A 15,893-nucleotide genomic window follows, 5' to 3' on the forward strand; every position below is an offset into this window, starting at 1 on the left:
AGATGCCACTACAACTTGATTGGAATCCACCTATCGCCAATTCAATTGTTTATACATGATTTAGAAAGAAACACACCTGTCTGTCTACAGTGCATTTGGAAAGTATTAAGACCTCTTGACTTTTTCCACATTTTATTTCTTTAAAGCCTTATTCTAAAATGGATTAGTTTTTTCCCCTCAATCTACACACAATACCCTATAATAATGACAAAGCAAAAACTCCAGAGCGCAGAATAATAAAGTAAATGTAACATCAGTTTTTTATTTGTAATAAATGTGCAAACATTTCTAAACTTTTTTAGCTTTTTCATTATAGACTATTTTTTTTATTGAATCCATTTTAGATTAAGGCTGTAACGTAACAAAATGTGGAAAAAGTCAAGGGGTCTGAATACTTTCCAAATGCACATAAAATGAGGTCCCACAGCTGACAGCGGATTTCAGAGCAGAAATTATACCATGATGTCCAAGGAACTCCGTAGATCTCAAAGATAAGCTTCATCACAATTCTATCTGGGGAAGGGTATTAAAACAAGTTTTAGTGTTGAAAGTTTCCAAGAGCACAGTGATCTCCATCATTTGGGAAATGGAAAAAATATGGAACTACCCAGACTCCGCCTGGTCATCTGAGCAACCGGGCAAGTAAGACCTTAGTTAGGGAGGTGACCATCAACCCAATGACCACTCTCGACAGCACTTCACCTATCTGGGATTTTTGGGTGTGGCCAGATGGAAGCCACTCTTGAGAACAAGGCCCATAACAGCACGCCAGGAGTTTGCAAAAAAGGCACGTGAATTACTGAGATCATGAGGTAAAAGGTGATCTGGTCAGATGAGACAAATTGAACTCATTGGCCTAAATGCAAAGCGCATCACCTGTCTAACACCATCCCTACCGTGAAGCATGTTGGTGGCAGCATCATGCGATAGGGATGCTTTGAAGCAGTAGGGACTGGAAGACTGGTAAGGCTGGAGGGTACAATGGAGCCAAATACAGGCAAATGCTTGATGAGAACCTGCTTCAGAGTGCAAACGACCTTAGACTGGGTTGAAGATTCACATTCCAACAGGACTATGACCCCAAACATACAGCCAAAGCAACACTGGAATTGCTTCAGAACAAGAATGTAAAAGTCCTTTTAAAAAACTTTTTTAACTAGGCAAGTCAGTTAAGAACAAAGTCTTATTTACAATGACGGCCTAGGAACAGTGGGTTAACATCCTTGTTCAGGGGCAGAACGACACGTTTGTTTGTTAACTTAGCTTTCGAAGACCTTAGAAAGGCAGGGTAGGATAGATATAGGTTTGTCGCAGTTTGGGTCTAGTGTCTCCCCCTTTGAAGAGGGGGATGACCGCGGCAGCTTTCCAATCTTTGGGGATCACAGATGATACTTGTAATAGGGATTGCAACAATTTCGGTGGATCAGTTTAGAAAGAGGGGGTCCAGATTTTCTAGCCCGGCTGATTTGTAGGGGTCCAGATTTTGCAGCTCTTTCAGAACATCAGCTATCTGGATTTGGGTGAAGGAGAAATGGGGGAGCAGAGGTGTATTTGGAGGGCAGGTTGGTTAGGATGATATCTATGAGGGTGCCCGTGTTTACGGATTTGGGGTTGTACCTGGTAGGTTCATTTTTCACCTTTATTTAACCAGGTAGGCTAGTTGAGAACAATTTCTCATTTACAACTGCGACCTGGCCAAGATAAAGCATATCAGTGTGAACAGACAACAACACAGAGTTACACATGGAGTAAACAATAAACAAGTCAATAACACAGTAGAAAAAAATAAAGAAAAAAGTCTATATAGTGGGGCAAAAAAGTATTTAGTCAGCCACCAATTGTGCAAGTTCTCCCACTTAAAAAGATGAGAGGCCTGTAATTTTCATCATAGGTACACTTCAACTATGACAGACAAAATTAGGAAAAAAAATCCAGAAAATCACAGTAGGATTTTTTATTAATTTATTTGCAAATTATGGAGGAAAATAAGTATTTGGTCACCTACAAACAAGCAAGATTTCTGGCTCTCACAGACCTCTAACTTCTTCTTTAAGAGGCTCCTCTGTCCTCCACTCGTTACCTGTATTAATGGCACCTGTTTGAACTTGTTATCAGTATAAAAGACACCTGTCCACAACCTCAAACAGTCACACTCCAAACTCCACTATGGCCAAGACCAAAGAGCTGTCAAAGGACACCAGAAACAAAATTGTAGACCTGCACCAGGCTGGGAAGACTGAATCTGCAATAGGTAAGCAGCTTGGTTTGAAGAAATCAACTGTGGGAGCAATTATTAGGAAATGGAAGACATACAAACCACTGATAATCTCAAGATCTCACCCCGTGGGGTCAAAATGATCACAAGAACGGTGAGCAAAAATCCCAGAACCACACGGGGGGACCTAGTGAATGACCTGCAGAGAGCTGGGACCAAAGTAACAAAGCCTACCATCAGTAACACACTACGCCACCAGAGACTCAAATCCTGCAGTGCCAGACGTGTCCCCCCTGCTTAAGCCAGTACATGTCCAGGCCCGTCTGAAGTTTGCTAGAGAGCATTTGGATGATCCAGAAGAAGACTGGGAGAATGTCATATGGTCAGATGAAACCAAAATATAACTTTTTGATAAAAACTCAACTCGTCGTGTTTGGAGGACAAAGAATGCTGAGTTGCATCCAAAGAACACCATACCTACTGTGAAGCATGGGGGTGGAAACATCATGCTGTTTTTCTGCAAAGGGACCAGGACGACTGATCCGTGTAAAGGAAAGAATGAATGGGGCCACGTATCGTGAGATTTTGAGTGAAAACCTCCTTCCATCAGCAAGGGCATTGAAGATTAAATGTGGCTGGGTCTTTCAGCATGACAATGATCCCAAACACACCGCCCGGGCAATGAAGGAGTGGCTTCTTAAGATAAGAAGCATTTCAAGGTCCTGGAGTGGCCTAGCCAGTATCCAGATCTCAACCCCATAGAAAATCTTTGGAGGGAGTTGAAAGTCTGTGTTGCCCAGCAACAGCCCCAAAACATCACTGCTCTAGAGGAAATACCAGCAACAGTGTGTGAAAACCTTGTGAAGACTTACAGAAAACGTTTGACCTCTGTCATTGCCAATAAAGGGTATATAACAAAGTATTGAGAAACTTTTGTTATTGACCAAATACTTGTGGTGGGTGGAATGGTGGTGGGTGGAATAAGGTGCTTTAGTAACAAAACAGATGGCACTGTGATAAACTGCATCCAGTTTGCTGAGTAGAGTATTGGAAGCTATTTTGTAGATGACATTGCCGAAGTCGAGGATCGGTAGGATAGTCAGTTTTACTAGGGTAAGTTTGGCGGCGTGAGTGAAGGAGGCTTTGTTGCGGAATAGAAAGCCAACTCTAGATTTGATTTTATATTGGAGATGATGTTTGATATGAGTCTGGCAGGAGAGGTTACAGTCTAGCCAGACACCTAGGTACTTATAGATGTCCACATATTCTAGGTCGGAACCATCCAGGGTGGTGATGCTAGTCGGGCGTGCGGGTGCAGGCAGCGAACGGTTGAAAAGCATGGTTTTACTAGCGTTTTAAGAGCAGCGTTTAAGAGTTGGAGGCCACGGAAGGATTTGTATGGCATTGAAGCTCGTCTGGAGGTTAGATAGCACAGTGTCCAAGGAAGGGCCAGAAGTATACAGAATGGTGCCGTCTGTGTAGAGGTGGGTCAGGGAATCGTCCGCAGCAAGAGCAACATCATTGATATATACAGAGAAAAGAGTCGGCCCGAGAATTGAACTCTGTGGCACCGTCATAGAGACTGCCAGAGGACCGGACAACATGAACCTCCGATTTGACACACTGAACTCTGTCTGCACAGTAGTTGGTGAACCAGGCAAGGCAGTCATTAGAAAAACCGAGGCTACTGAGTCTGCCGATAAGAATATGGTGATTGACAGAGTCGAAAGCCTTGGCCAGGTCGATGAAGACGGCTGCACAGTACTGTCTTTTATCGATGGCGGTTATGATATCGTTCAGTACCTTGAGCGTGGCTGAGGTGCACCCGTGACCGGCTTGGAAACCAGATTGCACAGCGGAGAAGGTACGGTGGGATTCGAGATGGTCAGCGATCTGTTTGTTGACTTGGCTTTCGAAGACCTTAGATAGGCAGGGAAGGATGGATATAGGTCTGTAACAGTTTGAGTCCAGGGTGTCTCCCCCTTTGAAGAGGGGGTGACTGCGGCAGCTTTCCAATCCTTGGGGGATCTCAGACGATATGAAAGAGAGGTTGAACAGGCTGGTAATAGGGGTTGCGACAATGGCGGCGGATAGTTTCAGAAATAGAGGGTCCAGATTGTCAAGCCCAGCTGATTTGTACGGGTCCAGGTTTTGCAGCTCTTTCAGAACATCTGCTATCTGGATTTGGGTAAAGGAGAAGCTGGGAGGCTTGGGCGAGTAGCTGTGGGGGGGCGGAGCTGTTGGCCGAGGTTGGAGTAGCCAGGAGGAAGGCATGGCCAGCCGTTGAGAAATGCTTGTTGAAGTTTTCGATTATTATGGATTTATCGGTGGTGACCGTGTTACCTAGCCTTAGTGCAGTGGGCAGCTGGGAGGAGGTGCTCTTGTTCTCCATGGACTTTACAGTGTCCCAGAACTTTTTGGAGTTAGAGCTACAGGATGCAAATTTCTGCTTGAAAAAAAAAAGCTGACTGCGTGTATTGGTCCCTGACTTCCCTGAACAGTTGCATATCGCGGGGACTATTCGATGCTATTGCAGTCCGCCACAGGATGTTTTTGTGCTGGTCGAGGGCAGTCAGGTCTGGAGCGAACCAAGGGCTATATCTGTTCTTAGTTCTGCATTTTTTGAACGGAGCATGCTTATCTAAGATTGTGAGGAAGTTACTTTTAAAGAATGACCAGGCATCCTCAACTGACGGGATGAGGTCAATATCCTTCCAGGATACAGGCAGGGTCGATTGCTACAGACCACCTTCTGCCCCCAGCTGTGCCCTGGACACAAGTGTTTTAGGGAGCGTTTGACAGTGATGAGGGGTGGTCGTTTGACTGCGGACCCATAGCGGATACAGGCAATGAGGCAGTGATCGCTGAGATCCTGGTTGAAGACAGCAGAGGTGTATTTTGGAGGGCCAGTTGGTCAGGATAACGTCTATGAGGGTGCCCTTGTTTACAGATTTAGGGTTGTACCTGGTGGGTTCCTTGATGATTTGTGTGAGATTGAGGACATCTAGCTTTGATTGTATGACTGCCTAAGCATATCCCAGTTTAGGTCACCTAACGGATAAAACTCTGAAGCTAGATAGATCAATTCACAAATGGTGTCCAGGGCACAGCTGGGAGCTGAGGGGGGTCGGTAGCAGGCGGCAACAGTGAGAGACTTATTTCTGGAGAGAGTAATTTTTAAAATTAGTAGTTCGAACTGTTTGGGTATGGACCTGGAAAGTATGACATCTCTGCAGTAGTCTGCAACTCCTCCCCCTTTGGCAGTTCTGTCTTGACGGAAAATGTTATAGTTGGGTATGGAAATCTCAGAATTTTTGGTGGCCTTTCTAAGCCACGATTCAGACACGGCAAGGACATCAGGGTTGGCAGAGTGTGCTAAAGCAGTGAGTAAAACAAACTTAAGGAGGAGGCTTCTGATGTCGACATGCATAAAACCAAGGCTTTTTCGATCACAGAAGTCAACAAATGTGGGTGCCTGGCGACATGCAGGGCCTGGGTTTACCTCCACATCACCCGCGGAACAGAGGATCAGTAGTATGAGGGTGCGGCTAAAGGCTATCAAAACTGTTCGCCTAGAGCGTTGGGGACAAAGAATAAAAGGAGCAGATTTCTGGGCATGGTAGAATATATTCAGGGCATAATGCTCAGACAGGGGTATGGTGGGGTGCGGGTACAGTGGAGGTAAGCCCAGGCACTGGGTGATGATAAGAGAGGTTGTATCTCTGGACATGCTGGTTGTAATGGGTGAGGTCACCGCATGTGTGGGAGGTGGGACAAAGGAGGTATCAGAAGTATGAAGAGTGGAACTAGGGGCTCCATTGTAAACTAAAACAATGATAACTAACCTGAACAACAGTATACAAGGCATATTGACATTTGAGAGAGACATACAGCGAGGCATAAAGTAATCGCAGGTGTTGATTGGGAGAGCTAGCTAAAACAACAGGTGAGACAACAACAGCTAATCAGCTAACACAACAACAGCAGGTAAAATGGCGATGACTAGGCAGAGAGGGTCGGATTAACTGCACACAGAGCCTGAATTCGCGGCTGGGGCCGACAGATAAAAAATAAATAAACAGAATGGAGTACCATGATTAATGGACAGTCCAGCAGGAATCTGCTATGTAGCCAAGTGATCATAGTGTCCAGGGGGCAGCAGTAGATGGAACAGGGAACCCGCCACTACGCTAGCAGGCGACAAGGCGTTTAAAGTTAGTAGCCCTCCGACGGAGGCCGGTTGAAGGCACAGCGGATGGAGTATTCGTCGGCAGACCAGTTGTGGTGGTGCGGCGGGGCGCCGTGTCGACAGAATCCAAGCCAGATGGCGAAAGAGGTATTGTAGAATTTAGTTTGCTGGCCGGGAGATGCGCCTGGCTCACGGCTAACTGGTGCTAGCTTCGTGGCAGTGGCGTTAGCCACTATAGCCAATCGGTAGCAGCGGTGATCCAGTGCCAAGGTCCAGAGTTAACAGCAAGGATCCGGTGGAGTATCGGGCTCTAGCCGTGTATGAGTGGGGTTCGGGTGAACAGCTTAGTAGGCCGGGAGGTGGGCCTCAGGGATAGCTTCGGTACTGGGTGCCATGGTGAGCTAGCTAGCTGCAAGCTGTGAGCTAGCTAGCTGCAAACTAGCTGTGAAGATCCGAAGTAGTGGTCCAGGGATTACGGCAGGAATCCGGCGTTGTTGTGGAGGGACAGTCCAATACTGGTAGACTGGCGAGTATTATCCAGGCTAAGAACAGGGCTGGTATCTGTGCAGAAGGTAAAAGCCGCTAGCAGTGGCTAACAATGACTGAATAGCTAATTAGCTGGTTAGCTTCTGGAGGTTCTTGAATGTGTTCTAAAATTTAAAATAATAGCGATACCATGTCACGTTGGGTGAGCCAGGTTACCGGAAGGTATAATCAAATTAAAAATCGAAAAGAGATTGAAAATAAAATTGAAATATACATACAAAAAATACGAAAAAGACAAAAGTATACGAGACACGAACAAAACACGTCTTCACTGCTACGCCATCTTGGATGGATGATAATTTGTGTGAGATTGAGGACATCAAGCAAATATTGTAGGATGGCCGGGGTGTTAAGCATGTCTCAGTTTAGGTCACCTAACAGCACAAGCTCTGAAGATAGATGGGGGGGGGGGGCAATCAATTCACATATGGTGTCCAGGGCACAGCTGGGGGCAGAAGGTGGTCTGTAGCAAGCGGCAAAGGTGAGAGACTTGTTTCTGGAAAGGTGGATTTTTAAAAGTAGAAGCTCATTGTTTGGGTGCAGACCTGGATAGTAAGACAGTAGATTGCAGTGCTATCTTGTCAGAAAATGTTATAGTTAGAGATGGAAATTTCAGGGTTTTTGGTGGTCTTCCGATGGCAGGATTCAGACACGGCTAGGTCATCCGGGTTGGCAGAGTGTGCTAAAGCAGTGAATAAAACAAACTTAGGGAGGAGGCTTCTAATGTTGACATACATGAAACCAAGGCTTTTATGGTTACAGAAGTCAACAAATGAGAGTGCCTGGGGAATGGGAGTGGAGCTAGGCACTGCTGGGCCTGGATTAACCTCTACATCACCAGAGGAACAGAGGAGGAGTAGGATAAGTATACCACTAAAGGCTATAAGAACTGGTCTAGTATGTTCGGAACAGAGAGTTAAAGGAGCAGGTTTCTGGGCACGGTAGAATAGATTCAAGGCATAATGTACATAGGTATGGTAGGATGTGAATTCAGTGGAGGTAAACCTAGGCATTGAGTGACGATGAGAGAGAGATTGTCTCTAGGAACAGGGAGGTGGAACTAAAAGGTTAGCTAAGGCATATTGAGCAGGGATAGAGGCTCTACAGTGAAATAAGACAATCACTAACCAAAACAGCAATGGACAAGGCATATTGACATTAGGGAGAGGCATGCTTAGCCGAGTGATCATAGGGGTCCAGTGAGTAGCTTGGTGAGCTGGAGACACGGCGATTCAGACAGCTAGCGGGCCGGGGCTAGCAAGCTAGCAAGCTAGCAGAGGGGCCTTAAAGGGACATGGCGACGGAAGAAGTCTGTTGTAGCCCCCGCGCGCAGTTACGTCGCCAGATAAGTCGTGATGGATCAGCAGGGCTCCGTGTAGTAAAAAGGGTCCAGGCCAATTGTCAACATAGGTATAGTGACCCAAGAAATTGAGCTAACAGTTTGAAATGCTCTAGACAGCTAGCAGGCCGCAGCTAGCAGATGGGCATTTAGGGGAGGTCGCGATGGAGGAGCCTGTTGAAAAACCTCTCCGGGCAGATTACGTCGGTAGTCAAGTCGTGATAGAACAGCGGTGCTCCATATCGGCAGTAAAAGGAGTTCAGGCCATTTGGCAAAATAGGTATTGTAGCCCAAGGAGTGGCTGATGGACCTCTTCAGCTAGCCGGGAGATGGGCCTAGCATAGGATAGCTCCAGGCTAATTGGTGCTTGCTTCAGGACAGAGACGTTAGCCAGGAGTGGCCACTCGGATAGCAGCTAGCTAGCTGGTTACTGGCCTAACGCTCCAACCAGTAGGCTACCTGCCGCCTTTAGTGGCCCCAACTTTAGTGGCCCCAACTTTAGTGGCCTCCTGAGTGGCGCAGTGGTCTAAGGCATTACATCGCAGTGCCACCAGAGATTCTGGGTTCAAGCCCAGGTTCTGTCACAGCCGGCCGCCACGGGGAGGTCCATAGGGCGACGCACAATTGCCCCAGCGTCGTCCGGGTTAGGTTTGGCCGGCAGGGATATCCTTCTCTCATCACGCACTAGCGACTCCTGTGGATTTCTCTTTGCCAAGATAATCGATCCACCTGACAGATGTGGCATGTCAAGAAGCATGATCATAATACAGGTGCACCTTGTGCTGGGGCCACTAAAATGTGCAATTTTGTCACACAACACAATGCCACAGATGCCTAATATTTTGAGGGAGTTGGCATGACTGCAGGAATTGGCATGACTGCAGGAATGTCCACCAGAGCTGTTGCCAGATGTTCATTTCTCTACCATGTCGTTTTAGAGAATTTCGCAGTACGTCCAACCACAGATGTCAAAGCTGTAAACAGAGTGCCCCATTGGTGGCGGTGGGGGTATGGGCAGGCAGGCATAAGCTCCGGACAACAAACACAATCATATTTTAACGATGGCAATTTGAATGCACAGAGATACCGTGATGAGATTGTGAGGCCATCAGCTCATGTTTCAGCATGATAAAGCACGGCCCCATGTCACAAGGATCTGTACACAATTCTTGGAAGCTAAAAATATCCCAGTTCTTCCATGGCCTGCATACTCAACAGACATGTCACCCATAGAGCATATTTGGGATGCTCTGGATCAACGTGTATGACAGCATGTTCCAGTTCCCACAATATCCAGCAACTTCACACACCATTGAAGAGAAGTGGGACAACATTCCGCAAGCCACAATCAACAGCCCGATCAAATCTTATGTGAAGGAGATGTGGCACTGCATAAGACAAATGGTGATCACACCAGATACTGACGGGTTTTCTGTGACCAACAGATGCATATCTGTATTTCCTGTCATATGAAATCCATAGATTAGGGCCTAATTCATGTATTTTGACTGATTTCGTTATATGAACTGTAACTCAGTAAAATCTTTGAAATTGTTGCATGTTGCGTCTATAATTTTGTTCGAGAAAACTTGCAAGGAAGAATGAGAGAAAATCCCCAATCCAGATGTGCGAAGCTGATAGATATACCCAAGTCGACTCAAAGCTGCAATTGCCGCCAAAAGTGCTTCTACAAAGTATTGACTTGGGGGGGTATGAATACTTCCTGAATGCATAGGGTACTATACAATTGATATTGTGTGTCTGCTCCCACAGGTAGATAATGGTTGTGAAGTAAAAATCAGAGGAGAAAGCCAACTTTTACTGCCCTCCAGCTGATAAAGAGAGTGGTGACAAGCCTCTTCAGCCTGAAGAATCAGGAGTCCTATAGACATCATGGACATGAGATCAACCACCACTCATGAATTTAGGGCTCTATTCAATGTCGCTAAAGCATTTCAGATTGCACAATAGAAATTTAAAAGGTAATTGCAACATTGCCTTTACATTTATCACACTGAACTTCCACGATACAGATTGATACAGTCCTTAGTGGGGTTGAAGAAACAGGAGGGCACTGGAAAATATGGTTATTTATGACACCATACTTTCATGTGTATATTTTGGGATGCTTGTTTGTACGTGTACAGTATGTTTTGTTTATCTTAACACTGGGATACTCTATAAACTGTCTAGGGAAAGACTACGTCCATATGCCACAGTTCAATTCTGTGATACATTATAAAAAAGAGCCATGAGATGCTTTAAAAATACTAGCATGGGGATATTGGGAAGCCTGGAATTTAAACTGAATATCACCGTTTCACCATTTACTTCAAAGGAAACTATAGTTGAAACTGCGATATTCGATTACGCATGCATACATTTAGAGTACGGCTGGTCCCGTGAATCGAACCCACAATCCTGGCATTGCAAGTGCCATGCTCCACCTTTACCAACTTAGCTAGAGGACCACTTATCAGGTTTCAAATCAAGTCCTCCTGCAGGCGTTTACAGGCTATTATAAACTGGGTGGTACAAGCCCTGAATGCTGACAGCCGTAGTATATCAGACTGTATACCACAGGTATGACAAAACATTTATTTTTACTGCTCTAATTACGTTGGTAACCAGTTTATAATTGCAATAAGGCACCTCGGGGGTTTGTGATGTGGCCAATGTACCACAGCTAAGTGCTGTGTCCAGGATTAATTATACTTTGTGCTTAATTTGAATGTTGAATACACACATTGCCAGAATACTGTGATTAGGTAAAATACCATTAAATGGTGTCATTATTTTATTTGTAAATGTCACAAGAGCATATTTAAAAATAAAAATAAAACTCAACCAACCCCAAATAATGAAAAGCACAAATATTTTATTAGTTTTTTTCTTCTAATAAGGAGCACTACAACTTGTCATTCTTAATACTCGTTCTAGAACAATTCTAAAGTTGAGGTATAAAAGGAGTTCATACAGACTCACAGGTCTTGAAACAGTGGGGTTTTATATACAAGAGAAACTGAGAGACAGAGGTAGAGATAGACAAGGTGGTATTTAAAATACAGTGGGACGAAGAAGAGGGAGAAATATACAAAGATACTAATAAAACAAAAAATGACACATTACATTAAACCTTTTATCGTTTGATTTGGTGCTGTGGAATTCTACGGCCGCAGGTAGAATCAAAGAATTAGAATGGTAGAATATTCTGTGGTAGAATCCTACAGTAGGTTGACTCAGTATTGGCTCAACCTGTGTAGCTCTATTTTTGCATTGAACTGTACTGTTGCTACAAAATACTGGGAGAACTCAAATTCACCAATGATGGCTGAAATTAAATGGATAAGGGAAATCGAGGGATTTCTAAAATGTGTGTGAAGGACGTTTTTCCCCCAGCTGTTGAGGTAAGGGCTGATTTAAATGCATTCAAGATGGCCAACAATGGCTCTAGCATTAATTCAGGAGTTATTGCTAAAATGCGGTTTCACAAATTCTCAAGTTCCAATTGGAATTTACACAGCACCAAACTACAATACCCATAACCCCCACACTGCAACCTCAACGAACATATATCCCAAATTAAAATATGCAAATAATCATAAAAATAAAAAAAATAACTCGACCCCAACCTCAGGAGAATGTTAATGACCAAACAACCATTCAATTCACCCAAAAAGAAAAGCAAAAATAAAGCATTGGGTTTATAGAAAGATAAAAACAAACATTCCACAATCTGTACAGTGACATCCATTTACGACTGGTAGAAAAAGACAGGAAGAGGGAACTAATTTGGTGTAGTAGTGGCAGCATTATTTGTAAGTTATAATAAGCCATATGAAATGTTTATAATATAACAGTAAACAAGGACACTAATTTGGGTAATACAATATAAGAGCGCTCTGTAACGATGTCTGTATTTAACAAAACTCCAATTTTACATTGAAAATGTCCGTATATATGTTTAATATATAGTTTGTCCTTTCTTTATCAAAATGCCCGGTACTCTTAACAGGTGATGTATGATTGTAAAAAGAAAATAAAAAAAAGCTGAATTTAAACTACAAAGGAAATTAAAATCAGAGAAACTCTGATTTGACTCTAAAGACTACCTTGTTTATCATAAAACCAGCGCTGCCTTTTTGGTAAAAGTTATTAAGAACAGTTAAAGCCCTTGCTGATTGGTCAAATCATAGGGCTTACCAATAGGACCCATTTTTACCAGCAGATTCTGAGATGGAGTCAAGGGAGAAAACATGCCTTCCCATGGAAGGCAACAATGCTCTGGCTCTCTGCGGCAACGATGCTCGGTCTCCACGGCACCAATACAACCAATTCTTTAGCACTGGTGTGACGGACATAACAGCCCCCCCCCCATATTACCCCAAACTCAAATGCCACGAGGCCTGACAAAACCATTAAAAAAAGTACAAATACAATTCCCTCTACCAAAATGGGAGACTTTTTATTCACCAACTTTTTGGTGTGAAATATAATCATCATAATTACATTATTGATAACTGGTATTTTTGGTACGATGCAAAGTTCTAGTGTGGCCTGTGAGCTAAACAGATTATTATGAGTAGATGCTACTTTTCAAGCCCTGTCTGGACTGGGGACTTCCACCAGAGTCCTGTTCAGTAGGGCACGACGTAGCAAAACGGTTTGCGACCAAAAAAAACGTATCCCTATTGGCTAAGTTCAGGCAGTAGCATCTCCCCATATCACTCGGTTTTAAAAGGTTTTGGCCCTAATGAACAATACCCTGCTAGTGGTGAGGCCACAGTTGTTAAATACACCAAAGAAGAACTGATAAAAAAAATAAATGTAAAGGCTGAATCTACACTAGATGTACTCAATAACCTCTTTGTGACTTCACGCACTTCGGTGCATGTCGCACACCCCAGTAATGTTCTGATCCAGAGACCGTTTGGTGGAGTATAAACCCAGGGTCCTATTCATTAGTGTACACCGTAAGCTAAATATTTTGCACCGTAGCAAAAATGTATAGCAACGGCAAACGAAAACAAGCATTTCTGTTGGACAAATTCAGGTAAGTCGCTCCCCGTTTCAGCCAGTTTTGTTCCTAATGAATACAGCCCAGCCTTACCCCATAAGGCTGGGCCGTATTTATTAAGCCTTCCCGACTGAGACATCTGAGAACTCTGTACATACAGCATAACGCATCTACTCCTTTTTGGTCTGTGTCTTTGAGAAAACAAAAGTGAAGAAGCTAAATAATTTGAATATTTAAAATAAGACCCATCACTGAACACCTAAAAAAAGCCTACATGCATTGGAAGACTGTCACAAATATTTAAAAACATTTTCATGTCACATCCCCCCCCCACCACCCACCAATGCTCTGCCCCAAAACGTATTTCATGCCATCCATTTCACCGTCCCAACACCATATTTAGGTTCTATCAACAAAATGTGTTTATTTGGTGGCTGGTGCATTTCTTTGTGAAACAACGTTAGGCGGGGGGGGGGGAGCTACAATCAACTAAAAGTAGTTGACCGACAGAGGTAAATAACATCTACAAAGAGTCTATAGCTTTTGATGACTAAGCGAAGGGGGACGCAATAGAAACGACCTCTGGAGGACTAAAGAGGATCATTCATTTCGCCACTCCCTTCATCTTCAGTCCTGTCCTGTACTGTATGCTCAACTCCCCAGAACTACTGTCACCGGGTAGAAGCACCTGGAAAAAGGTGCAAAAGTTTGTGCTTGACAGATCTATGTCCATGTTCCATATGAGGGGTTGTAAAAGGTGGGTGGTGTGTGCATATCTGACCTATAAAGCACTCACTTAAAAATATTCCCCCCAAACTGAAAGCATCAGCAATACTAAAAGATGGAAGGTGCCTGTGTTACTAGTTGGTTCTCAGAGGAATAGAAGGAGGGTGACAATTATCAGGTTGGGGGAAGGAGAGAGGACATCACTTTGGTACAAGCAAGGTGAGCAGAGCACGTCTTGTGATCCCTTTCGCCACAGCGCCTGGCGTTAGTGTGTGTGTGTGACCACTATCACATGCATCAACACCAGAACCTCACAGGGGACAGGTAATGGACAGGCTGTGAACACTGGAGTTGACATGAACATATACACAGGTAATGTACAGTCATCAGTGATCATCACCTGCCCTACACAGCCAGGTTGGTTGGGTTAGTAGTTCCCCAAAGGTCCTGGAGGCGGCGAGGGGTTATGATGTCATGATCAGGCGCCAGTCAGTCTCCTCCCCTAAAAAGGAGCCTCCAGAATTTCTGTAGGATGGAAGGAAGGTAAATGTCTTCTGTTCACTTGTCCATCTTAACGGTCCACAGAAGTGTGTGTACAGCGCCTGGCATGAGTTGCCCAGTCCGGACCGAGTGGAGAGGCGGGCAGGATGGAGGGGTGGAAGAAAAGGGGGGTGTGTCTCAGTTGGAGGTGTCAGAGTGAACGCTGCCAGGGGGGCCTGGTGGAGAGGTGACGGAGGGGGGTTGGGTGTTGTCCTGCCAGCTGTTGCTAGGCTAGAAGTAAAGAACCAGGATAGAAAAACAAAGACAGTTTTGTTTCACCTGTTAATACAGGTGTGTTGTGACCCAAGTAAAATCCACTTGTAAAACACTGCAAATACATTTGCCTGGACTACAAATACTTGGTTGATAGGCATGCATTTCTTTCGGTCTAAATGAAAGGGATACAAAAATAAAGATAATTAGGGAGATTTGACTTACGTCGAGGTGGCGTGGGATGTAGAGTGAGCTAGTGGTCAGCTCCTCATAGCCTGCCGTCAGGTGTGTAGCACGGTGCAGGGTATCCACCTGGAGGGAGACAAGACAGGCGCCATCAGGCGAGATGCATGCACACACACACACTTTCCTTGTTTTACTATCCTTGGGGGGAATTTTAGGTCCCCACAAGCATAGAAAAACACACACGACATGGGTTCAAAAATAATTTGTTTCCTTTCAAATACTTTGTGCATGTTTGGAAGATAACATTTGAACCCAGGTCTGGCACACACATAAACGTACTTGCGGATCAATCAGGGGATACCACAAACACAGGTGGTCATGAAAGGAACTTTAAAGCTTCCACAAACCTCTGCTGTATCTGTCAATGCAAAAACAGCATGGCTCTTGGTTCGGACTTCTGGTTCCCTACTAGCTAACCTCTAATCACTTGTCTGTAAAACCCTCACTTTCTGCCTCTCTGCAGTCACAAAACGCTGCCTACCGTCCGGTTAGCCAGGGAGAATCTCAAAATTGCATTTGTCCCCTCTCCTCGCCTCCTTATCAAAACCTCTCTCTGGGATGAGAAAGCCAGCGGTCTCTCCCCTCTGACATTCTCCTCCAATTTTGAGAAGCATGCGAGGGGAGCGGCGGACACGACGACTCAAGGAAAGGATTTTCCCTCAGCCTCTCTGACACTGACCGTCAGGCTGTTTACAGCAGAAATCTGTGGATCCTCTTCAACAACAACAGCGCACTTCCACAGGTTTACAAACAGAACAGTGACGAGGTGGAGGGCAACAACAACGGCAGAGTAATGGGGGAGTAGAGGGGTCCTCAGGCTTCCGTGGTGACAGGATGGAGAGAGATAGCAATGGGCTGCATG

At 44.7% G+C, this 15,893-nt stretch overlaps 1 protein-coding gene across 4 annotated transcripts in view; it reads right to left on the reverse strand.

Annotated features, from left to right (window-relative positions):
• Positions 1-11,147: 11,147 nt before the first annotated feature.
• The window catches only part of LOC139364553 (pre-B-cell leukemia transcription factor 1-like), a 45,096-nt gene continuing 40,350 nt past the window's right edge, over positions 11,148-15,893 (reverse strand). For 2 of the 4 annotated variants that reach the window (XM_071101377.1, XM_071101376.1), the window contains 2 exons: positions 15,011-15,097; positions 11,148-14,803 (listed from right to left, as the gene is read on the reverse strand). In XM_071101377.1, the coding sequence (XP_070957478.1) occupies positions 15,054-15,097 (44 nt within the window). In that variant the 3' untranslated portion in view covers positions 11,148-14,803; positions 15,011-15,053. The remainder of the gene's footprint in view (positions 14,804-15,010; positions 15,098-15,893) is intronic. The other 2 variants (XM_071101374.1, XM_071101378.1) reach the window with 2 other exon arrangements.

This window comes from Oncorhynchus clarkii, chromosome 13, assembly GCF_045791955.1.
Source record: "Oncorhynchus clarkii lewisi isolate Uvic-CL-2024 chromosome 13, UVic_Ocla_1.0, whole genome shotgun sequence".
NCBI lineage: Eukaryota > Metazoa > Chordata > Actinopteri > Salmoniformes > Salmonidae > Oncorhynchus > Oncorhynchus clarkii.